The 21,496-nt window shown below is 43.8% G+C and overlaps 1 protein-coding gene across 1 annotated transcript in view; it reads left to right on the forward strand.

The window, feature by feature from the left end:
• Positions 1-21,496, forward strand: part of LOC140066215 (phospholipid-transporting ATPase IK-like) — a 1,118,040-nt gene that overhangs the window by 245,782 nt on the left and 850,762 nt on the right. Inside the window, exon 9 of the mRNA XM_072113746.1 lies at positions 15,250-15,320. Coding sequence (XP_071969847.1) covers positions 15,250-15,320 — 71 coding nt within the window. The remainder of the gene's footprint in view (positions 1-15,249; positions 15,321-21,496) is intronic.

A 21,496-nucleotide genomic window follows, 5' to 3' on the forward strand; every position in this document is an offset into this window, starting at 1 on the left:
CCATACCACTCTTGTGTCCCTTAATAATACTGAGCTCTTCGCCTTTCCACTTAAATTTCCTGTTTTCTCATGTAAGAATAGGTTCAATGACCAAGGTTCTACTAAACTTTCTTCTATCTCCTTGTCTACCAATGTCTCCCTTCCATTTATCCATTGGGCTGCTATCCTAGCTATGCAAGAAATGTTATATTCCCTCAAATTAGGAAAGGAAAGACCCCCCATTGCACATGGTTTTTGTGTACTGGACATTGCTACCCTAACTTTTTTCCTGTTCCATAAGAATCTCTGAAAGAGACTGTCATTTTTTATTAAAAGAGGAAGGTACTGCATGGTGTACATCATTCTTGGGATAATCACCATTTTTATCAAATTTTTCCTTGCAAACAGTGACAAGGGGAGTTCCATCCACTTCCTAATATCAGTAGCAATCCTCTCAATTAGGGGAGTGTAATTTAATGAGTACAGTCCTGTGCTCTCTCTACCTAACCATATTCCCAAATATTTAAATTTGTCTTTGACTATATTCAATCCCCACTGTTGATTCCACTTTGTGCTTGCTTTCTTATCTAATAGCAAAATCTGTGTTTTGTGAGTGTTTACCTTATAACCCGATATTTTTTCGTATTCCTTTAAAAAAACCAAAACCCCTTGTATATCTCTTTCTACATTATTCATATATAGGACTAAATCATCTGCAAATAAACTCATTTTCAATTGTCTTCTCCCCAAAGTTATCCCTTGGTATATAGTGTTCTGAGGAATTTTCCTTGCTAGTGGTTCAATTGTGAGGTTAAATAACAGAGGTGAAAGTGGACACCCTTGACGAGTGCCTCTCTCTAACGTAAATCTTTGTGAAATCTCCCCTTGTGTCACCACCTGTGCTTGTGGCTCTCTATACATTGTGTCAATTGCTTTATAAAACAACCCATTTATTCCCATTTTGTTCATCACCTTTTTGAGCCAGGGCAAGGCCACACTATCAAATGCCTTTTCGGCATCAACTGATATAATTGCCGCATGTTCCCTATCCTGTGGTCGTGCCCTGGCCCAATCCAGCGTGGCCATTACTGAGCGCACATTCTTGACCCCATTTCTTCTTTTCACAAACCCATTCTGAGAGGGATGTATCAGATCAGGCATTACCTCAGCTAATCTATTTGCTAGTATCCGTGAAAATATTTTAGTGTCGACATTAATTAATGAAATTGGCCTAAAGGATGCTGGATCCATTTTTTCCCCTTTCCCTTTTGGTATTACCTTAATAAATGCCAGATTCCCTGTCATTAAGGTCTTCCCTTCCCGATACATATAATTGAACACCTGTACTAATGTTTCCGTAATTTGTGGAGCTACCAATTTATAATATTCTGGGGTGAATCCATCGGGGCCTGGTGCTTTGTCCTTTGGCATTTTTTTAATAATACCCACTATCTCCTCTCCTTTAATTGGGGCTGATAAAGATTCCTGTTGTTCTTTGGACAGGTATGGTACATTGAGGTCTAACAAAAAGTTATCCATTTCTTCCTCACTCTCTTTTCTTCCTTCGTATAGCCTTCTGTAGTACTGTGCCAATATCCCATTTATCCCTTCCTTATCTCTGATAATCTCCCCCTTTTCATTCCGCAACCCCTCAATATTACCTTCACCTCTTTCCTTCTTTATCATGCCTGATAACATTTTCCCGGTTTTACTACCAAAACGATAGAGATTTTTCTCTCCCTTTTTCATATTGTCCCGCTGAATCTTATCCACATACTGCTCAAAAATTTGTTTACTCTCTGTCAACTTTCAGCATTAGGTATTAGCCTATATTTCTGTATTGCCTCTCTATAATTTCTCTCCATCTCTACGTACTTAAGTTTCTTTCTTTTATTCTTGCTTGCTACATATGACATTATTTCCCTTCTCAGAAATAACTTGCTTGTTTCCCAAAAGAGAATTGGGTTCTCCTTCATTAACTTGCTGTTCTCCTTCACATACTTGTCCCAGTTTTCCAGGACCAAGGTTTGAAATTCCCTTTCCTTGCATAACCTACCCGGGAAATGCCATAAATTTATTCCTTTTTTCTTCTCCCACATTTGTAACTCGATCTGGATAGGGGCATGATCGGATATAATAATGTCAAAAATGTTGGTGGATTTCACATTTCTCGCCAATGAGGATGAAATTGTTACATAATCTATTCTTGACCATGTCTCATATTGACCTGAAAAATATGTATATTCCCTCTCTTTTCTATTTTGTATCCTCCAGGGATCTACCAGTGATCCTGAATTCAAGATGTTAAACATTATCGCGTCCTCACCCTTTTTCTTACTAATCTTTTTGGTATCTGACCTATCCAATCTATCATCAATGACTCTATTGAAATCTCCACCTACTATTTTATAATCTACTCTATCCCTCATAATCCACCCTGAGACCCTTTTAAGAAAATCTTCGTTACTTCTCCTATCATTTGGTGCATATATGTTACAAATCCTAATTTGGGTATCTGCTACCCTTAACAGTATCCTCATTGCTCGTCCTTCTTCTTCATATTCTTCTGAAAGGACCTCCGCTTTAAGTCTTTTATTTATCACTATTATAACCCCTAACTTCCTAGATCTTACCCCTTGACCCACTGCTTTACCAACCCATCCTCTTTCTAATTTCCCAATTTCTCTCTCAGTTAAAAATGTCTCCTGGAGCAGGGCAATATCCGTATCCAACCTCTGAAGATGTGAGAGAATCTTCCCCCTTTTTGCAGGTGATGTTATACCTCTCACATTCCAAGATGTAATTTTTATCACGTTCCTCCCCATCTATACCTTGGTGTTCTCCTATCATTCCTATCGAAGCCAGTTGCAGAGCTCTCCTTTCCCCCCTTCGTCCCACCCCACTCCCCCCCACCCCTAAACCTTTTATCCTGACCTCCTTTTTTCCCTAATGGTTCCTCCATCTTCTTTTCCATCTATTTCACCCCCTTCTTCCTCCGACTCTCCCTTTTGCCCCCAGAAAAGAGAAAAGAGGAGAGAAAGAAACTCAAAAAAAATTAAAAAAGAAATTAAAAAAAATATATATAAGAAATTATTAAGAAGGGGGGGGGGGGGGGGAGCCCAGAGAAGAGAGAGAGAAAAAAAAAAAAAAACATAAAAGAGAAGGGGAATTATGTATCTTCTATCCATTTGATTTCTCTTCGCTGTATTCTTCTTTCCCATCTCTCATTCTATCTTCAAATGTTCTTTGCAAAATTCCTCTGCTTCTTTATATTGTACAAAAGTATTCATAGCTCCACCTTCACCAAATATTTTCAGTACTGCAGGAGCTTGTAGGCGGAACCTTATCCCTTTTTTGTACAGTTTTGAACATAAGGGGCCAAATTGCTTCCTCCTCTGGCTTGTCTCTGCCGCGTAATCAGGAAATAGTAGAAGTTTGTGGTTCTTCCACTTCAGATCTCTTTTCTCTCTGAATAATCTCAGTAACTCAAATTTATCATGAAAGTCCAAAAGTTTTGCAATCACCACTCTGGGCTTGGCTCCCTCTGGCTCTTCTGTTCTTTTAGGTCCCAACCTGTGGGCCCTCTCCACTCTTATTTCTCTTTCCAGGCCCAAGGTCTCAGGAATGTCCTTAGCTATAATAGATCTGAGTTCTTCTGTGGCTACTGATTCTGGAAGTCCAATTATTCTCACATTGTTCTGCCTCGACCTGTTCTCCAAATCGATTACTTTGTCTCTAATCTGTTCATTTTCCTTGTGCAACATCTGTATTTGGGAGTGTAAATTTTCTGCCTCATCTTCCATCGTAACTATTTTCTGTTCCAAATAATCTATTTTCTCCCTGTGCAGTTCCAGTTCCGCGTTAACTTTCTGCATTGCCTTTGTGACTGCACTGTCGATTGCACTATACAGGGTCGGTAATATTTCTTTTGCCACCGCCTCAGCCAATTCTCTGACATTTATATTTGTCGGAGGGCTGTCCTCCTGGCCTATCCCCATTTCTATCCCTGACTTTTTTGAGGCATCTTTCTTTTCTGGGGAGATCTTCATTGACTCTCTCCTTGATACGTCTCCTTTCTTCATTAGCGTGTTTCCACTTCTTCCTGGCATCTTGAAAATAGCAGATTTTCTGATGGGGCGGAGAAGAATAAAAAGGAAAAGAAAAAAAAAAAGAAAAGGAGAGATAGAGGCGGGGTGACTGAAATGGAGAGGGGGAGAGAATTCTACTTCTCGGAAGGAAGACGTCCAAGATGGATACTGCAGATTTCCCCCTTATATCTTGCTCCCAATTTTAGAAGATATACACAAATAGCTCACTCTTCACCTTAGAGGTCTACACAGGAAGTCAAATTAACCCAAATACATAGTTATACCAGGCACAATTTTTAAGAATTCATCAGACCCTTTAAGCCAGATAAATTAACACAGCAGAAAAGCACAGCAAAAAAGAAAATACAGTTTTGGCCAAGGTGAGCAGAGCACTTTGTAACCGCAGTCCTCTAGAAAGCAGGGAATTTAACAGGTATCCCCAATTCCTTTTAGGTATCTTAATCTTTCGTATTGTGCCTGCAGAAAGAAAAAAATCACCATCCCATACAGCCAAGTTCAGTAAATAGCTTTTAAACAGAAAAATGCGAAAAAGAGTAGAAAGTTATTATTATTATTATTTTTTTTTTTTTCTCCCCTTCTCTTTCCCCTCTCTTCAAATATCTCAGTCTTTGATGTTGCACCCTGCAAAGAGAAAGGATCACTGTCCTATAGGGCAAAATTTAATAGTGCGCTTTTCAAAAGACAGAAAAATGCAGAAGCATATAAGAGCAGACACGCATATGTTCCAGTCTCTCCAGCCAGCTGTACTGTTATTTCACTCAACTTGTTTTAACAAGTATCTATGGTCACACAGCATATTCTGCTAAGACACATAGTCTGAAACTTGGAGTCCTGTATAGCACAGTTCATTAGTGTCTTTTTTAAGTAGCAGAGAGAGGGTAATAGAGAGCAATACAAGAAAGGACACAGTATGCCTTCTGCTGCCTACTCCACGGGTTTCTTTGATCAGATAACATAAACTGATAAGGCACACTGTCCTTTACATTCTATTGAGAGCTCAGCAAAATTTACGATCACACTTTCCTTTGCCATGAGAAGAAAAGAATAAAAAAGTTCTACTCATCCTCCACACTCGGCTCTGGATTGTGTTCTTAGTATCCCTTCTTGCTCTCAGACAGTCGGCAGTGTATCTCCACTGTGTCTCCAAATTCTTTCTCTTTTCCTCTGCTACAGCTGATTCCACCGGGAGAGGAGAGGGAGGAAAAGGGGAGACCCACGCTATGTCATCGGGACATTCCTCCGTGCTTCAGAGCATTCACAGACGCCGGGCATGCTGCTCCCCTCCTCCACTACCACCTGGAGCGCAGTGTTCTTCCGTCCAGCAGCTGGCGTGTCACGTGATCCGCTCAAACAAGCCCTGCAGCCTTGCAAGCGTCTCCTTCTCTGGACTCTCGCTCCACGTCCAACACCCTCTCTCACATAGTTAAAGAGCCTCGGGGGCCGGAGGACCTTGCTTCACACGCTCACATGCGTGTCACCATCGGGCGCCGCCCCGGAAGTCCCCTGCAAATGGCAGGTTAATGCAAATGTTAAGTTAGTGCAACCAAATGCCACATAAATGCAAATGTCACCTGAGTGTGATACAAACACAACACAAACTATACCTAAACATAAATGCAACTTCACTGCCTGGTAAACATAAACGGAATGAAAGAAAAAGCCACATGAAAGCAAAGGCCACATAAACACAAATGCCACGTGAATGCTATGCAAACACCATCATGAAAAAACAAATGTGCCGCAAATGCAGCTTAACCCCTTATCACCGACACTAGTTTTCAGCTCAATGACCAGACTCGATTTTTCAAATCTGCCCTGTCTCACGATAATTGGTTATAACTTCGGAACGCTTTAACATATCTGAGTGATTTTGAGAATGTTTTCTCGTGACACATTATACTTTCTGTTAGTTATAAAATTTAAGTGATAAGTTTTGCGTTTCGTTCTGAAAAAAAGTGAAAGTTTGGCAAAAGTTTGTAAAAATTCTTCATTTTCCAAGTTTGAAATGTTCTGGTTTCCAGACAAGATGTAAAACTACCCAAAAAGTTTGATAATTAACATTTACAGAATATCTGATTTATGTTGGGATGATATTTTATGCTTCCGGTCATTTTTCTAGGATGTTATGAGGCGCCGAACTTTAGGTGCGATTTTTCTCATTTTCATGAAAATTGCCAAAACTCACATTTTGAGGGACAACTCAGCTTTCAAGTGACTTTGAGAGGCCTAAATAATAGTAAAACTTCTATTAAGTCTATTAACCCTTTAAGTGTTTCACATGGGTTGAAACAATATGGACCTGCGATTTAGAAACTATAGAATTTTTTTGGAAAATACATTCATTTAGGCCAAAACTGACATTTTCAGTATAAATTAAATGATGAAACGCACTGCAACGCTTGATGCCCAATTCCTCCCGAGTGTACTGATACCCCATATGTGGTGGTGACTGCTGTACGGGCACACGGCCGAGTATAGAATGAATGGAGGCGCCATTCACAGCAGATTTGTATTGTCACATTGTACAACCTATAAATTTTTATTTTTTTTGGTAATGCTAACATATGAGGGCTTATTTTTTAATTTATTTTGGGAGTCTAAAGCTTATTCTTGAGATTTTATTAACTATTTCAAGGGGGACACAAACAAAATCATCAATTTTTATTTTGGATTGTTAGCATTTTTTTCCCACGATTGTGGTGATACCTCATTTATATAGTTTTTCTTATTTTTGCTTAATTTTCCTGAGCAAAACCAATATTGGAGAAAATCGCATTGTTTTTACTATTGACAACTTATCAGGGCCATAACTTCTGTATTTTTCTGTTGTCAGATCTGGTTGAGGGCTTATTTTTTGCAAAAACAGTTGTTCTTTTCAGTCGTATCATATTAGGGAATGTAACTTTTTTTGATCACTTTTTAGAACATTTTTCGTGATGGTGTTTGATGAAAAATTGTATATTATGGGAAGTTTTTGGAGTTTTTTTTTACGTAGTTCACCAAGCGGGTTCAATATTGATTTAGATTTATTGTACAGATTAATACGGACGCGGTGATACCAAATATGTACGTGTTTTTGTGTTTTATTTACTTTATTTGCATTTTATGTGTTACTGGGGAGATTATGGGACTTTTATTTTATTTATTTATTTATTTAATTATATTCTAAAAAGATTTATTTTTTTTTTACTTTTTTACATTTTCTACTTCAAAGCTTGAATAAGCGATCATCCGATCGCTTATTCAAGCCCTTAAACTGCAATACACTTGTATTGCAGTGTATAGTGTAAGTAACTGAGCATGCCGCGCATGCTCAGTTACTTACAGCCGGGTCCTGCCAGGAGGCGGAACCCGGCACAGAGAGGAGCCGACAGCCTCGGGTCACTTGTCGGGACCCGGGGCAGCGTCAGGAGGGATCGGATCCCCGGTAAGCATACCGGGGGGGTCCGATCCACGGGGGTCACACTTGCATGCCGCGGTCATGCTTGACCGTGGCGTGTAAGGGGTTAAACACCCGGTGTCCCGAAATGTTCTTCTGAAGCGCCGCCGTAGAAAGGCGTCGCATCAGAAGAAGTACCCTTAATGACCGCCGTAGAAAGCCGATACGGCGGTCATTAAGGGGTTAAACGCTAATACAACATAAACATTTCAAAGAAGCTATGTTAATGGAAACACCATGTAAACAAAAATGCAGCCCATGTGCCATTTAAATGCAACGTAAGCAGCACATGAACGCAAATGCAATTTAAGTGCCAATTTAAAATACCTTTACATCACTTTATGTTTACATTGCTTTTGTAGTAACATTGGGGCTTATTTACTAAGGGTCAGCAGCCTGCACTCGTTGGAATTTCGAAATTTTCGGGATTTGCCCAGATGGGAAAGGTATTTAACTGGGTAATGTGTCACACGCAATCAGATTTTGACGCAGCGGTGCCAGCTTTCATTCAACAGAAATCAGGGGGTGGGCCCTCGGATGATCCGACAGATTCGGACTGAGCGCAGGATTTAATATTCAATTTGTGTCGCAAGACAATGCACTTACATACACCAGGAAGAAGAAGGTAAACTTTGGCGGACCTGAGCAGGGAAGTGACAGGTGCAGGATATCCGGCACACAATCTTTGTGAATCTCGATAGATGTGCATTCTGGTCGGACAATGCACTTTCGGGGATCGGGCAGGAGGGGTAAGTAAAGTGCCCCATTGTATTTTTTGTCACATCATGTCGTTCTTTGCATTTACATCACCTTTGCGGGAATTTTTGCAGAAAGTTAGGGCCGGAGCGGAGGGACCGGTAGAGAGTGTAGCGCAGGCCCGCCGTCATGGGGGAGACCCGGAAGTGCCGGTATTAAGCTAGTGCGGTGGGAGGGGCGGCGCTCGTGGAGGTTTGGTGAGTCTCTCGTGAGCGTCGCTCTCCCGCCGGGTTTAAAAGGATGTGGGCTCCTCTTCCTCTTGCAGCGACATCAGGGAACGAACACCCGTCCGCCCTCCCTTTGGTGAGCTGGGTAAATGTATTTATTGTCACGCAGCCTAGGAGGGCCGGTGGGAAGTGCAGCATTAATAAGTGGTCAGTGCATGGTTGGAATAAAGTGATGTTGGTCACACCGTACGGGTGGACCAGGGAATATATGGTTTGGGGTGTCCGTGACAATTTGTCAGCCCCACGAGCCGGAGCGGTGCGGCGTGGGAGGGGGATAAAACCTGTGTGGACACTCTTATTTCACCGGCCCTCATAGACCTCTTGTACTGGCGATTTTTGCGATGTGTTATATTGTTATACCATCAATTATGACATGTTATTTATGTAATTTTCTATACTTGTACCTAAAATATTCGTTACTAAAATAAGGCTGCTGTGGCCGCCAAATTCCACTGTCAATTGGTGTCCGCTCGTTTTACTTAGATGATGCCAACTGAATGGGGAGTCCCCACATCATGTGTTTGAACACAGCTTCTAGATGCACATAAAGAAATCACAGCTCCCTACTGTTCATAGTAGCTTCTCTGACAATGCCTGCTACTGGTTGGACAGTATGATAGAAGTTTAGCAGTGTTGAGTGCACACAAACGGAAAGGAGAGGCCGGACCGCGGGAGGGATCGGTAGTCAGGGGGAGGTACAGAGACAGAGCAGGAGTTGTCAGGGCTGTTCTTTAAGGGACAGTTAGGAAAAAAGTTAGTCAGCCATTTTTGCAGACAAAGGAAAGGTTTACCTGTGGGAGCTCCGGGTAGTGATGGCAGACTTGAGTAGAATTAATGCACAGCTCCGTGCAGCAGCGGAGCAAGGAAGCAGGGAGTCTGTGTGGGTGCAGGTGGAGGCAGCACTAGGAGAGACAGCGGCCGCGGAGGCAGCTGCTGGTTCAGAGCCAGCAGCGGGGTTGCGGCGCTCGAGGAGAACGCGCCCGCCATCAAGGCTGAGCCCGGGTTAGAAGCCCCTCCAGGGACCTTGGCGGGCAAGTGCCCGCCGCTCAGATCGGGAGTCGCAGGCCTCGCTTGGGCAGGAATTCATCCACCCCGATGGACCCTGCGGAGAGGGGGAAAAGGCACTCACCTCAGAGGGTGCATAGGCCATCCTCCCCGAGACTTCAGGGCAACCATGCCTCCAGGGAGATGAAATACAAGTTCTTCATGCGGCAGCTGTGGGGGACGAGCTGGCAGCATTGGCAATGCTGAGAGAAGAGAAGAAGGGATGCGAGAGAGAGGATGGCAGCGTTTGGTGAACAACATGGCCGCTGGTGGGGACACAGCCCCCATGCAGCTTGTTGACTGCTCTATGTATGTCGGGGAAGGGGCAATGTGCGGTTGTGCGAGGGGAGGGTCGGAAGGCAGGGAAGTAGTAGCTGAGTTAAGGTCGCTGATGGAGAGTGTTAAGGACTTATTAACAAGGTGTGAAAGGGTTATCCCGGGGGTGTCACTGGTGGGAGTCTGGGTTCAATGGGGTGGGCAGGCGATGGGGCAATGAGAGTCCGTGGTGACAGTGTTGGTGCAGACGTAGAAGGGTAAGGAGGAGAGGGTGCGGTTAGACGACAGGGCAAAAGGGGAGGTGTATGTCTGTTGAAGGGAAAAATATGGAAGGATGAATGTGTGGAGATATTTTCATTGCTTCCGTTAAGTCAATTTAATTTGGATATACCTAGGAAGGAGGAGACGAAAAAAGAGGATGAGGAGAAGAAGAGGTGGAGATTGATCCCGCAGACTTTTCAGAATTGGTTGCAGGCGTTTTTCATATTAGCGAGCGTGATTGAGGAAAAATTTCTGGAAAAGAGGCTGGGGATGTTTTGCTATCTGGACGCAAACGCGGAGGTGTATCGGCTCTATGGGGGTCAGGCGTGGATGCGGTACGATGAGCAATTCAGTCAGAGAAAAGCGGTAAGACCTAGCATCCAGTGGACCATAAGGACATTGGCCTGTGTTTAAAAGTGATGGCTCCAGGTAAAATTTGGGCAGTCGTTTCGAGAGGGGGCCGGAGGGTCTGGGCAGAGCAGTCAACCAAAGGAAGTGGGGGTGTGCTGGCAATATAATGACGGCCAGTGCAAGTATGGGGCGGGTTGTAAGTTCAGGCCTGCATGCTCAGCTTGCAGGGGATCGTCACACGGGCTGTCAGATGTTTCAAAAAGAACAAAGGTCGGGAGCAACTGGTCAAGGAGGTGACACCAGTGAAGCTGGTAGAGATGGCGACCTATCTAAATAGGTTCCCGGATAGGATTAGGGCAGAGTTGTTGATGAAAGGTTTCAGGGAGGGGTTTAAGATCCCAACCCTGGGGCATGAAGTTCCTTTTTCTACAAAAAACTTACGATCGAGGCACGAACAACCTGAGGTGGTTAGGGACAAGTTGGGGGAGGAGGTTCAACTGGGAAGGATGGCAGGCCCCTTTAGGAATGTTCCGTTACTAGGGATGGTAGTGTCACCGTTGGGGGTGGTACCCAAGAAGGAAGCAGGCAAATTTCGGCTAATACATCTTTTTTCTTACTGGAAGGGATTATCGGTGAATGACGGTATAGCATGTTCTGAATATATATCGTTCATTTACGTCATACGATAGGGCAGTGAGATGGGTATGGGAGTATGGGGTAGGTGCGTTGCTGGCAAAGACGGACATTGAGTGCGCATTTTGCTTGCTGCTGGTACATCAGGAGAGCTTGTGGCTGTTGGGGTGTTTTTGGGAAGGGGCGCATTGCTTGGATAGGTGTCTTCCCATGGGTTGTTCCTTATTGTGCTAGAGTGATTAAATGTTTGGCAGGAGTAGCGGTTGGTTTTCAGTTACGGGGTTTAACGGATGTCACAAAGGCAGTACAACAGGCAGGGTTTTAAAAGGGGAAAGGGAGAACGCACCACATTCTTTCAGGATTGGGGCAGCGACAGAGGCCGCAGGGTGAGGCTTAGGGCTTAAAATGGTAAAGAAGATTGGTAGATGTGAGTCAGAGCGCTTCCGGTCTCATGTGCGGCCACATTTGTTGGGGGGCGATTTGTAGATGTCTAGTATGTTATTGTAACATGTTGGGTGTTGTGGAGTGATATTTTTTAATTTTTCTTTATCATTACAGATTCAGGGCTGTGCCTAGCTTGGATATTTGGACATTCTTATGTCTACAGGGGTGCGCAGTTGGCGGCTATGGGCCCGGAAGGTAGGCAGTCTGGATTTGACAGAGAGATAATGATAGTGAGGTGGTTGAGTTACAGGGAAATGAAGTGGGTTCAGGTCCTGGCAGAGTTGCAGCAGTGCATGGCTTTGGACACGAAACCTGATGTAATCGTGCTTCATATAGCGGTTAATGATTTGGGGGCTAGACCAGTGAGGGAATGATTCGGGACATAAAGCATGATTTGCTGAAGTTCTGGGTGTTGTTTCCCTCACTGAATATTGCTTGGTCGGACGTGGTATATAGAAGGAAATGGTGACATGCTTGTTCAGTGGTGCGGCTGAATAGAGCATGAGTCAAGCTGAATCGGGCTGTTGGGGGTTTTTTGGCCAGAGATTGGTGGTGAGATATTCCGAGTTGGAAGAAGGGAGAGGTGAATACTGGCTGGGAGATGGCGTTCCTCCAAATGCGGTGGGAATGGATTTATGGGCCCTCGGCTTGCAAGGAGGTTTGGAGAGGGCGAGGATGTTGGTGGGGGGTGCACATGTTTGAGGTAGTCAAGACATGCGTACTTTGGCGATGAGGTCCTTGGAAGATACCTGGAGGATAGAGCTCATCCATTCAATTTGGGGGGGGGCTGCCGGGGGATGGCGGTTTGGGCTCCCGCTGGGTGGTGTAGAGTGGCAGGTCACTCACTTCCTCTCAGGAAAAAGGAGGGGAGGTTACGGTTAATGTAAATTTAACCCCTTAGGGATGTGGCCCTTTTTCGTTTATGCATTTTAATTTTTCACTCCTCACCTTCAAAAATCTGTAACTTTTTAATTTCTCCATGTAAAAAGCTCTGTTTGGGCTTGTTTTCTGTGTAACAAATTGTACTTCATATTGATGCTATTTATTATTCCATGCCGTGCACTGGGAAGTGGGAAAAAAATTCAGAATGCAGTGAAAATGATGAAAAAACACATTTGCGCTGTTTTCTTGTGGGCTTAGATTTTACAGCTTTCACTGAGTGTCCCAAGTCACATGTCTATTTTATTCTTTGGTTCGGTACGGCAAAAATGTAAATTTTAGCATTACTGACATTCACATGCATATCTTTTTTATTTTTCGGCTTTGCTTTATTTTTTGCGAGAAGGATTGTCCTTTTTTTTAGAGTGCGTAACTTTTTTAAATCACTTTTTAGAGCATTTTTTAAACGGTATTAATTGAAAATTATCTTTTTTCACAGCGTTTTTGAGGGTTTTTTTTACGGGGTTCATTTTGCAGGTCCAATAACAATTCTGTTTTATTACGCAGATTGTTACGGACGTAGCAATACCAAATATGTGGGGGTTTTGTGTATTTTATTCCATTTTACTGAATAAAAACTAATTTGTAGACAATTTTGTTCATTTTAGCATCACTATCTTTTCATATGCATAACTTTTTTATTTTTCGGCTGACATATCTGGTGAGGGGCTTATTTTTTCCGAGAAGAGTTGTTCTTTTTAGTGGTCTTATTTCAGAGTGTGTAACATTTTTTTAATCACTTTTTAAATTTTTTTTTTTAATTATCTTTTTTCTGAACGTTTTTTGCGTTTTTTTCCCCCGCATTTACCTTGCAGGTCCAGTAACGATTCTGTTTTATTACACAGATTGTTACGGATGCGGCAATAGCAAATATGTGGCGGTTTTTGGTGTGTTTGTGTTTTTTATAGTTTATTAAGTGTTTTTATAGGATAATGTCATTTTAGGGGCTTATATTTTTATGTATTTATTTTTTATTTATTCTAATGTGTAGTGTTCAGTGTTTTTACATGTTTTTACTTACACGTACTTGAACTTGAACCAGCGATGCTCTGATCGCTGGTTCAAGTTCAATACACTGCTCTACAATACTTTTTCATTGTAGAATAGTGTAAACTTTCTGAGCATGCAGAGCATGCGCAGACAGTTTACAGTCAGACCCAGAAGGGGTCTAACTGGCAGGGACATCGGGCAGCCCCGGAGCACATGGCAGACTTCGGGGCAGCCCAGAAGAGAATCGGATCCCCTGTGCCGCTTACCAGGGGATCCGATCCACAGCAGGAAGACCTTTACACGCCGCGGTCATGCTTGACCGCGGTGTGTAAGGGGTTAACACCCACGATCGGAGTCGGCTCTGATCGCGGGTGTTACAGCGCAGTGTCAGCTGTGATAGACAGCTGACAGCCGCTGCTTCTGGTGCCGGCTCCTTCGTGAGTCGGTGCCAGAAGCAGGACGTTATACTACGTCCTGGTGCGCTCAGCATCTAGCCGCAGGGACGTAGTATAACGTTGTGGTGTGCCTAGGGGTCAACAGAGGTATATTGGAGATCTGAGGAGAAGTGGAGGGGAACTGAAACGAATCAGACGAAGAGACCAGACTCAACAGTGCAGCATCATGTAAAAAAAACCGTGCTAATGCCATGTGAACACAAATACCACATGAACGCAAACATCACACACACACACACACCACATGAAAGAGAACACGTAACACAAACACGTAACGCAAACTGCACATAAACACAACAGCATGAAAGAGTGAACGTCTCATAAATGCAAATGCAATGCAAACTCCATGTAAACACAAATGCCATGTGAATGCAAATGTGAAGCAAATGCAGAGTAAATGCAAATACAACGTAAAAGTGTCACAAACGCAAATGCAATGCAAACGCAGAGTAAATGCAAATACAATGTAAAAGTGTCACAAACCATGTTAACGGAAACTCCATGTAAACTCAAAATGCAACACAAGCACCATGTAATTGCAATGTGAGCACCTTGTAAACGCAAGTTCAACGCAAGAGCAAAAATGATGTAAACGCAAATGTGAACCTCCTGATTACGCAAATGTAATGTAAATAGATTTACCTCATGTTTATCTTTACATTGCTATTGCGTTTTGCATCACATAAAGGTTACATCATGTTTGAAGGAATATTAGCAGAATGGGGCACATTTACTAAGGGTCTGCACACCGCATTTCCGTCGGGTTTCTCGACTATTTTCGACGCATTTAATAGGGGTTTTTGGTGCATGCAATCGGATTTTGGCTCAATCTTTAATGCGACACAAATCGGGTGTGGCCGTCGGACAACCCAACTGATTCGGACTAAGTGTGGGATTTAAAATTCAAATTGTGTCGCAAGACATGTACTCACATACACCAGGAAGAAGAAGGTGAACTGTTTCGGACCTCAGCGGGGAAGCGACACATGTAGGATATTGGGCGCACAATCTTAGTGAATCGCACTGGACTTCATCCTCATCGGACATCACAGCTCGGGGATCACGACAAGACCGGATAAGTAAATCTGCCTCAGTATGTGTGAACACAGTCTCTGGATGCACATAAAGAAAACAAAGATCACTACTGTTCATAATAACTTCTCTGAAATTGTCTGCTGCTGACAGTATGTGAGAAGATTAGCAACCCTCACTGTTTTGAGTGTGAGCACCGCCATCTTGGTTTGCTGATTGGTATTTGGTGTGAAATGATGTATATTTGAGTGACCCAGTTGTATAGATTAACTAGAAATTACTCCATTCATACTAACTGTTCTTTTTTTCAACAGGCGGATATTTTACTCCTATACACTACAGAAACGAATGGTGTATGCTATGTGGAAACAGCTGGCATTGATGGGTATACTATATAAGTTTCTAATGATTTGTAAAACTTGATTTGTAAGTGTGTCTGTTGGCTGTTAACATTTTTTATTTATTAAATTGTAGCCAAATTAAGCTACAGACTCATTTGATTTTGCAGGAAAAAAATACATAGGTTAGTGGTTTTCTAGAATTAATTTTCTGGATTAAAAATATTGCAAAACAACAACTTGTGGCCAGCACCTTCCTGCCAGGAAATAGCAGCATATTAACAACCCTTTAAGAACGCAGGGTTTTTTCGCTCATTTCTTGCTCTCCACCTTCAAAAATCCATAACTTTTTCACTTTTCTGTGTACATATCTGTGTGAGGGCTTATTTTGTATGTAACAAATTTTACTTTCCCATGATGTTATTTATTTTTCCATGCCATGTACTGGAAAGCAGGAAAAAAAATTCCATATGTGGAAAAACTGAAAAAAAAACACATGTGCGTAACGTTCTTGTGGGCTCAGTTTTTACGACTTTCACTCTGCGCTCCAAATAACATGTCTACTTTATTCATTGGTTGGGTGCGATCACGGTGATATCAAATTTATATAGGTTTTATTGCGTTTTAATACATTTTTACAAAAATTTTAAACATTTTTTAAAAATCCTCCGCAGAGCGTGTAAGGATTAAAGCAATCATTAATGCAAGGCCCCAGGTAGTGGTGAATACATATTTGGCTATATGCACTTTATTTTTGTGAAACTAGATTTTTGACAGCCAGCCCACATCTCTATTCACTTATATGGGCACATGCACAAGGCTGTGGATTCAACAGCCCTGTGCATGAGCTAACTATCCAGGCTGTAAAAAAAAAAAAAAGACACACTAAAGAACACTAATGCAGAAAGTTATTTGCAGTAGAGTAAAGTGTTGGTTAAAATGAGAAATAGGATTGGAGGAGAATGGATCTCAATTCATGGAGATCAAGATTTTTGGAATTTACAGGAATTACATTCGCTGAGAGCACAAATAGCACAAACAGGCTAAAAAGACACAGTTGAGTCTTTGATAACCCAATGTGACGCATTATGAGAACACCAGTTAATCCCATCATAGTTTGTTTCTGCTAAGATGGCTGACATTGCTGTGTAAGACCCACAGATGGAGTGAGCTCCAAATGCAGGTATTTAACTTGTTGAATACTGCAGTCAGTGTGACCTCATGAGGATCCACCCCCTCAATTGCCCCCCATAACATTTTCTGGGGGTGCCAAATATTGCTATGGCAGTCCCACCAGGACTCAAGGGCTGTCGATAGTAAACCCATGCAGCTCATCACAGAGAGGTCGAAGCTGGCTTTCGTAATCAGCCTTCTTCCTAGGAAAGCTCTGGCATGGGCTACTCCCCCCTAAGTCAGAAGAGACTTGGTCATGGCTGACATAACCACGTTCCTCGCAGAATTCCAATCCGTCTTCGAGGAACCAGCCCAGGAGTCATCTGCTGAGACTACCCTGATGAACTTACGCCAAGGGAATTCTTCTATTGGTCACTATGTGGTTCAATTCTGTACCTTAGCCTCCGAGCTGGAATGTGGCAGCCTTACTTGCTACCTTTAAAAAAGGACTTTCTGTACCGATCAGAGATGCCATGTCTGCACGGGACCTGCCGTCTTCCATGAGTGAGCTTATCTCCTTCTCTGAGCGCCTTGAAGAGCAACGTCTTGATCAAGCCCCAGTCAGGACCCAACGCCTTCCTCACCTGGCTCCGGTTTTTCAAAATCCACCTCTATCTTCTGTGTCTGCTTCCGAAGAAGCAGATAGAGGACGGCTGACTCCCCAAGAGCGGACAAGACGCATCTGCAGAATCTCTGCCTCTATTGCACCAGTCTTGAAAACTTTCTGCAGACTTGCCCTGCCCATCCTCAGCGTTCAGGGAGACGTAAGCACCAAGGGTTCTTGGGAGAAGCGTCCCTAGGTGAGAACAAAGTATCTCCATGTCTGCATGTTCCTGTTATAGAGAAAATAATTTCACTATGACCGGAGCTCCAAATATTCTTCTTCTCCCTCGTTATTCTATCTTAAAACATCGATGAACAGCACCAATCTTCAGTTTCTCAAGAGTCCATTAAAAATGCGCATATCACAAATTCACATAACGGGACCCTAGCTTTCCCACATTTTTCGGCTTCATGGACTTCTGGTGCACATTAGGGCTCATTTACTAAGGGTCCGAGCGTCACACTTTTGTTGGGTTTCCCGAATATTTCCAATTTGCGCCCCAGGATTGCACGCGATCGGATTGTGTCGCATCAGCGCCGGCTTTCACCCGTCAGAAATGGGGGGGCGTGGCTGTTGGACAACCCGACGGATTCGGAAAAATTGCGGAATTTAAATAGAATTTGTGTTGCAAGATCAGCACTTACATGCACCAGGGAGTAGAAGGTGAACTCCGGCGGACCTCGGCGCAGTAACGACACCTGGTGGATATCGGGCGCATGGACTTTAGTGAGTGCCGGCAGACCCGAATCCTCGTTTGAGAATGCGCCGCTGGATCGTGACTGGACTGGGTAAGTAAATGTGCCCAATTGTCTCAGACCGAGGGTCCAGTTTGTCTCTTGCTTGTGGCGGTCTCTATGTAATCAACTTTAAGTGAATTTGCTCTTCTCCTCTGCATACTATCCACAGTCAAATGGACAGGTAGAGAGAGTTGGTCAAACTTTGGGCTGTTACCTTCGTCATTTTGTCTCTGCCCGTCGGGACAACTGGTCCTCTCTTTTACCATTCTCCTACAACTCCCTGGATTCTGAGTCTGCTGGTTCTGCTCCTTTCTTTATTGTCTATGGATGAATTCCACACCCACCTCTTCCTCTCTCCGTTCCCTTGGATGTTCCTGCGGAGGAAGAGTTGGTGCAAGACCTCAAATCGATCTGGGAGCAGACACATCAGTCACTGCTTCAGGCATTGGCCCGCACGAAGACCCAAGCTGATAAGAAGCACAGGTCACCTCCAATCTTCTCTCCAGGTGACAAGGAGTGGCTATCATCCAGATAAGCCCGGCTGAAGATTCCCAGCTACAAGCTAAGTCCACGTTTTCTGGGGCCATTTGAGGTGGTAAAGCGCATAAATCCAGCGGGCTATAAACTCCGTCTTCCTCCCACTATGTGTATCCTGAAATCCTTCCATGACTCTCTCCTGAAGCCTGTCATCTTGAACCGTTTCTCTTGGCAGTCTCCTCCTCCTGCTCCTGAGGCTGACTCCACTGATGTCTTCATGGTAAAGGAGGTTCTGGACATGAAGACAGTGAGAGGTAAGCGTTTTTTCCTTGTTGACTGGAAGGGGTTCGGGCCCGAAGAAAGATCTTGGGAGCCGAGGACAGTATCTTTGACCGTGGCCTCCTGCAAAGCTTCCTCCAAACCAAGAAGAGGAGTAGGCCAAAGGGGCGGTTACTGTCACAGGTGTCCTCAGGATGTTCCAGGTCGCAGGCACACCCGTGCCACTCTTTGGTCCCCAACTCCCCTCTCTGCCTTTCCCATCTGCGTTCCTACTCCAGCAGCCCGGTGCGCATCCCTGTCTCCTAGGGCGCATGCGTGCCGGCGCTCGAAGCGGGCCAGTGCACCGCTCATTGGTGCTGGCCATTCCCAGGAAATTGGATAAAAGCAGCCTCTCCCTGCATTCTCCGCTGGTTATTTGTGCTTAGTGCCTCTGAGAAAGTTATTTCATGTGATTTGCTGTATTTATGAATTCCTGTTGTGACACCGTTATTGAGTCTGATCCCATGCCGCCAGTCCAGACCTTCTGCTACGTCCCCAATCATGTGCTGCCTGTCTCAACCTCCTGTCTGTCTCCAACCACTAGTTTGCCTTACGATTCTGTACTTCGCCTTTTTCTGCCACTGCGGACAAAGTCACGCCTGTGGAACGACCTGGTGGTGCCACACCGTAACAAGTCCAACCTGCTTTGTGGAGGGCTCTGGTGAAAACTGGGTTCTACTTAGACTTTGGTCCCAGGTGTTGGCTTACGTCATCTTCCGTGGTGGTAGAGGGGGTCCACTACCACTGATGTTGACAGTGGTGAGCACAGCTTACTTCTGTTTGGACCTCCGTTTGTTGAACAGCCTGATTGCAGCGGGGAGGAATGGCTTCCGATAACACTCTCTTCCACATTTGGGGGGAAGCATTTGTTGCTACCCAATGCCACCACATGATGAATGCACAGGATGGGAGATATTCTCCAGAATAGATTTCAACTTACACAGTATCCTCCTCTCAGATACTACCTGCAATGTGTCAAGAGGACCCCCAGGACAGAATTGGCTTTCCTAATCAGTTTGTCCAATTTTCTGCTCTCCTTAGTGGGATGCTGCTTCCCTAACAGTCTACACCAAAGAAGTCGCCATTGCACTCCAAATGCCCTCAGCCTCCTCAGCAGGTATAGCCTGTTCTGACCCTTCCTGTGAAGTGCATTTATGTTCTCTGCCCACTACAGTTTATTGTTGAGGAGGACACCCAAGTACTTATATGACTTCACTGCCTCAATGTCCGTCCCCTGAATGACCATTGGTTGTGAAGGAGGACTGTGCTTATGGAAGTCTACCACCATTTCCTTGATCTTCCCAGCATTAATCCTAAAGTGGCTTTTCTGGCACCAATCCGCAAATTCCCTGATTATTTCTTTGTACTCTCTGTAATTCTCACCTGTAATAGCAGAGTCATTAGAGAATTTCTGGCGGTAGCAGCTTGCTGAATTCTACCTGAAGTCTGCTGGGTACAATGTGAGGAGGAAGGGAGGCAGAACTGTACCTTGAGGCGCATCGGTACTACTAATCACAGTGTCAGACACACAGTCCCGGACTCTCACAGACTGATGTTGGTTTGTGAGGTAATATAGGTTCCAACTAGAGAGGTGGTGGTCAACTCCAGCCAGATTCATTTGTCTCTTAGAAGCCCTGGCTGTATAGTGTTGAAAGCACTGGAGAGTTCAAAGAACATTATTCTCACAGTGTTCCCCGGTTTCTCCATGTGAGAAAGCGTTTGATGTAGAAGGGGTATAATGGCATAATCTACACCAATGCCCAATAAGCACACTGTAGGAAGTCCATAGATGAGCTCACTAGAGGGTGGAGAAGTGCGAGAACCACCTTCTCGAAGGCCTTCATAAAATGGAATGTAAATGCCACCATTCTTTAGCTGTTGAGGTCCGATGGGTAAAGTGTTTTCGGTAATGGTACCACAAAAGATTTTTTCCACAGTTGTCCTACCCTTCCCAACTTCAGGCTCATGTTGAACATATGTGAAATGATACCACAAAGCTGATCACCACAGCTCTTGAGTAGTCTTGGGTCTTGAGGTCTGGCACGCGGGGCTGCTAATGGTACATTTACCCTTACAGCCTCAAGTGACACAAGTGGGTTCCGACATCTAATGAGTATATCATTGGCATATAGTCCGATTACATAATCCCTTCTCCTTCAAAAATACCAAATAGCAGTCACTCCTTTTAATTTATTTCCAGACTAATGAGTCCTAGTGAAATGGTTCAGCATAAGTGGACACAACAAAACTTTTTGTCATACCTAAGTGTGATGCGACCTCGAGCAGGCAGTTAATTACCGCCAATCAAAACCAATAACTCATATTAGCTCAACAACATGTAACAAAATTTGAGGGTAATGGAGTTTACATATAGCACATTAGGGCAAAGAGAGAGAGGGGTAAATAAGATCACATCTTTGTGATATGGGCCGGATCACAATTAGAATTTCAATTTTGTGGAGTATTTGAACAGAAATCATATGAACATGAAATTCACATCTAAATTTAGCCGTGAATCCTTGGAGTTTCTAGATGTCATGGTAGTTATTGAGGTTTGGTCTCACCCGTCTTCATCCAAGTCTGTAGGGATACAGGAGTCCAAATGAGAATATTGCCTAGTAAGCCCTAGTACAACTCATTCCCTAGGCCCCACAAGTTTGCTCCCAGCCCTTACAAGGCGATCCCCAGACTGCCCCTATTCGCGGCTATCATACTCTCAAGCTTAATCATATGTACTTGCAATAGATCCCTACGCGTTTCGTGTGATGGTAAAACCACCCTCATCAGGGGAATCAAAGCAAAAAATAGGTGCTGCTGTACATATAGGAACTAAGTGGACAGTGGTCCATATTAGTAATGCAGACGGACAGTGGTTCATCTGACTGCTGCAGGCATGCACACTAGGCTAGAACGC

Source organism: Engystomops pustulosus, chromosome 1, assembly GCF_040894005.1.
Source record: "Engystomops pustulosus chromosome 1, aEngPut4.maternal, whole genome shotgun sequence".
In the NCBI taxonomy this organism is placed as follows: domain Eukaryota; kingdom Metazoa; phylum Chordata; class Amphibia; order Anura; family Leptodactylidae; genus Engystomops; species Engystomops pustulosus.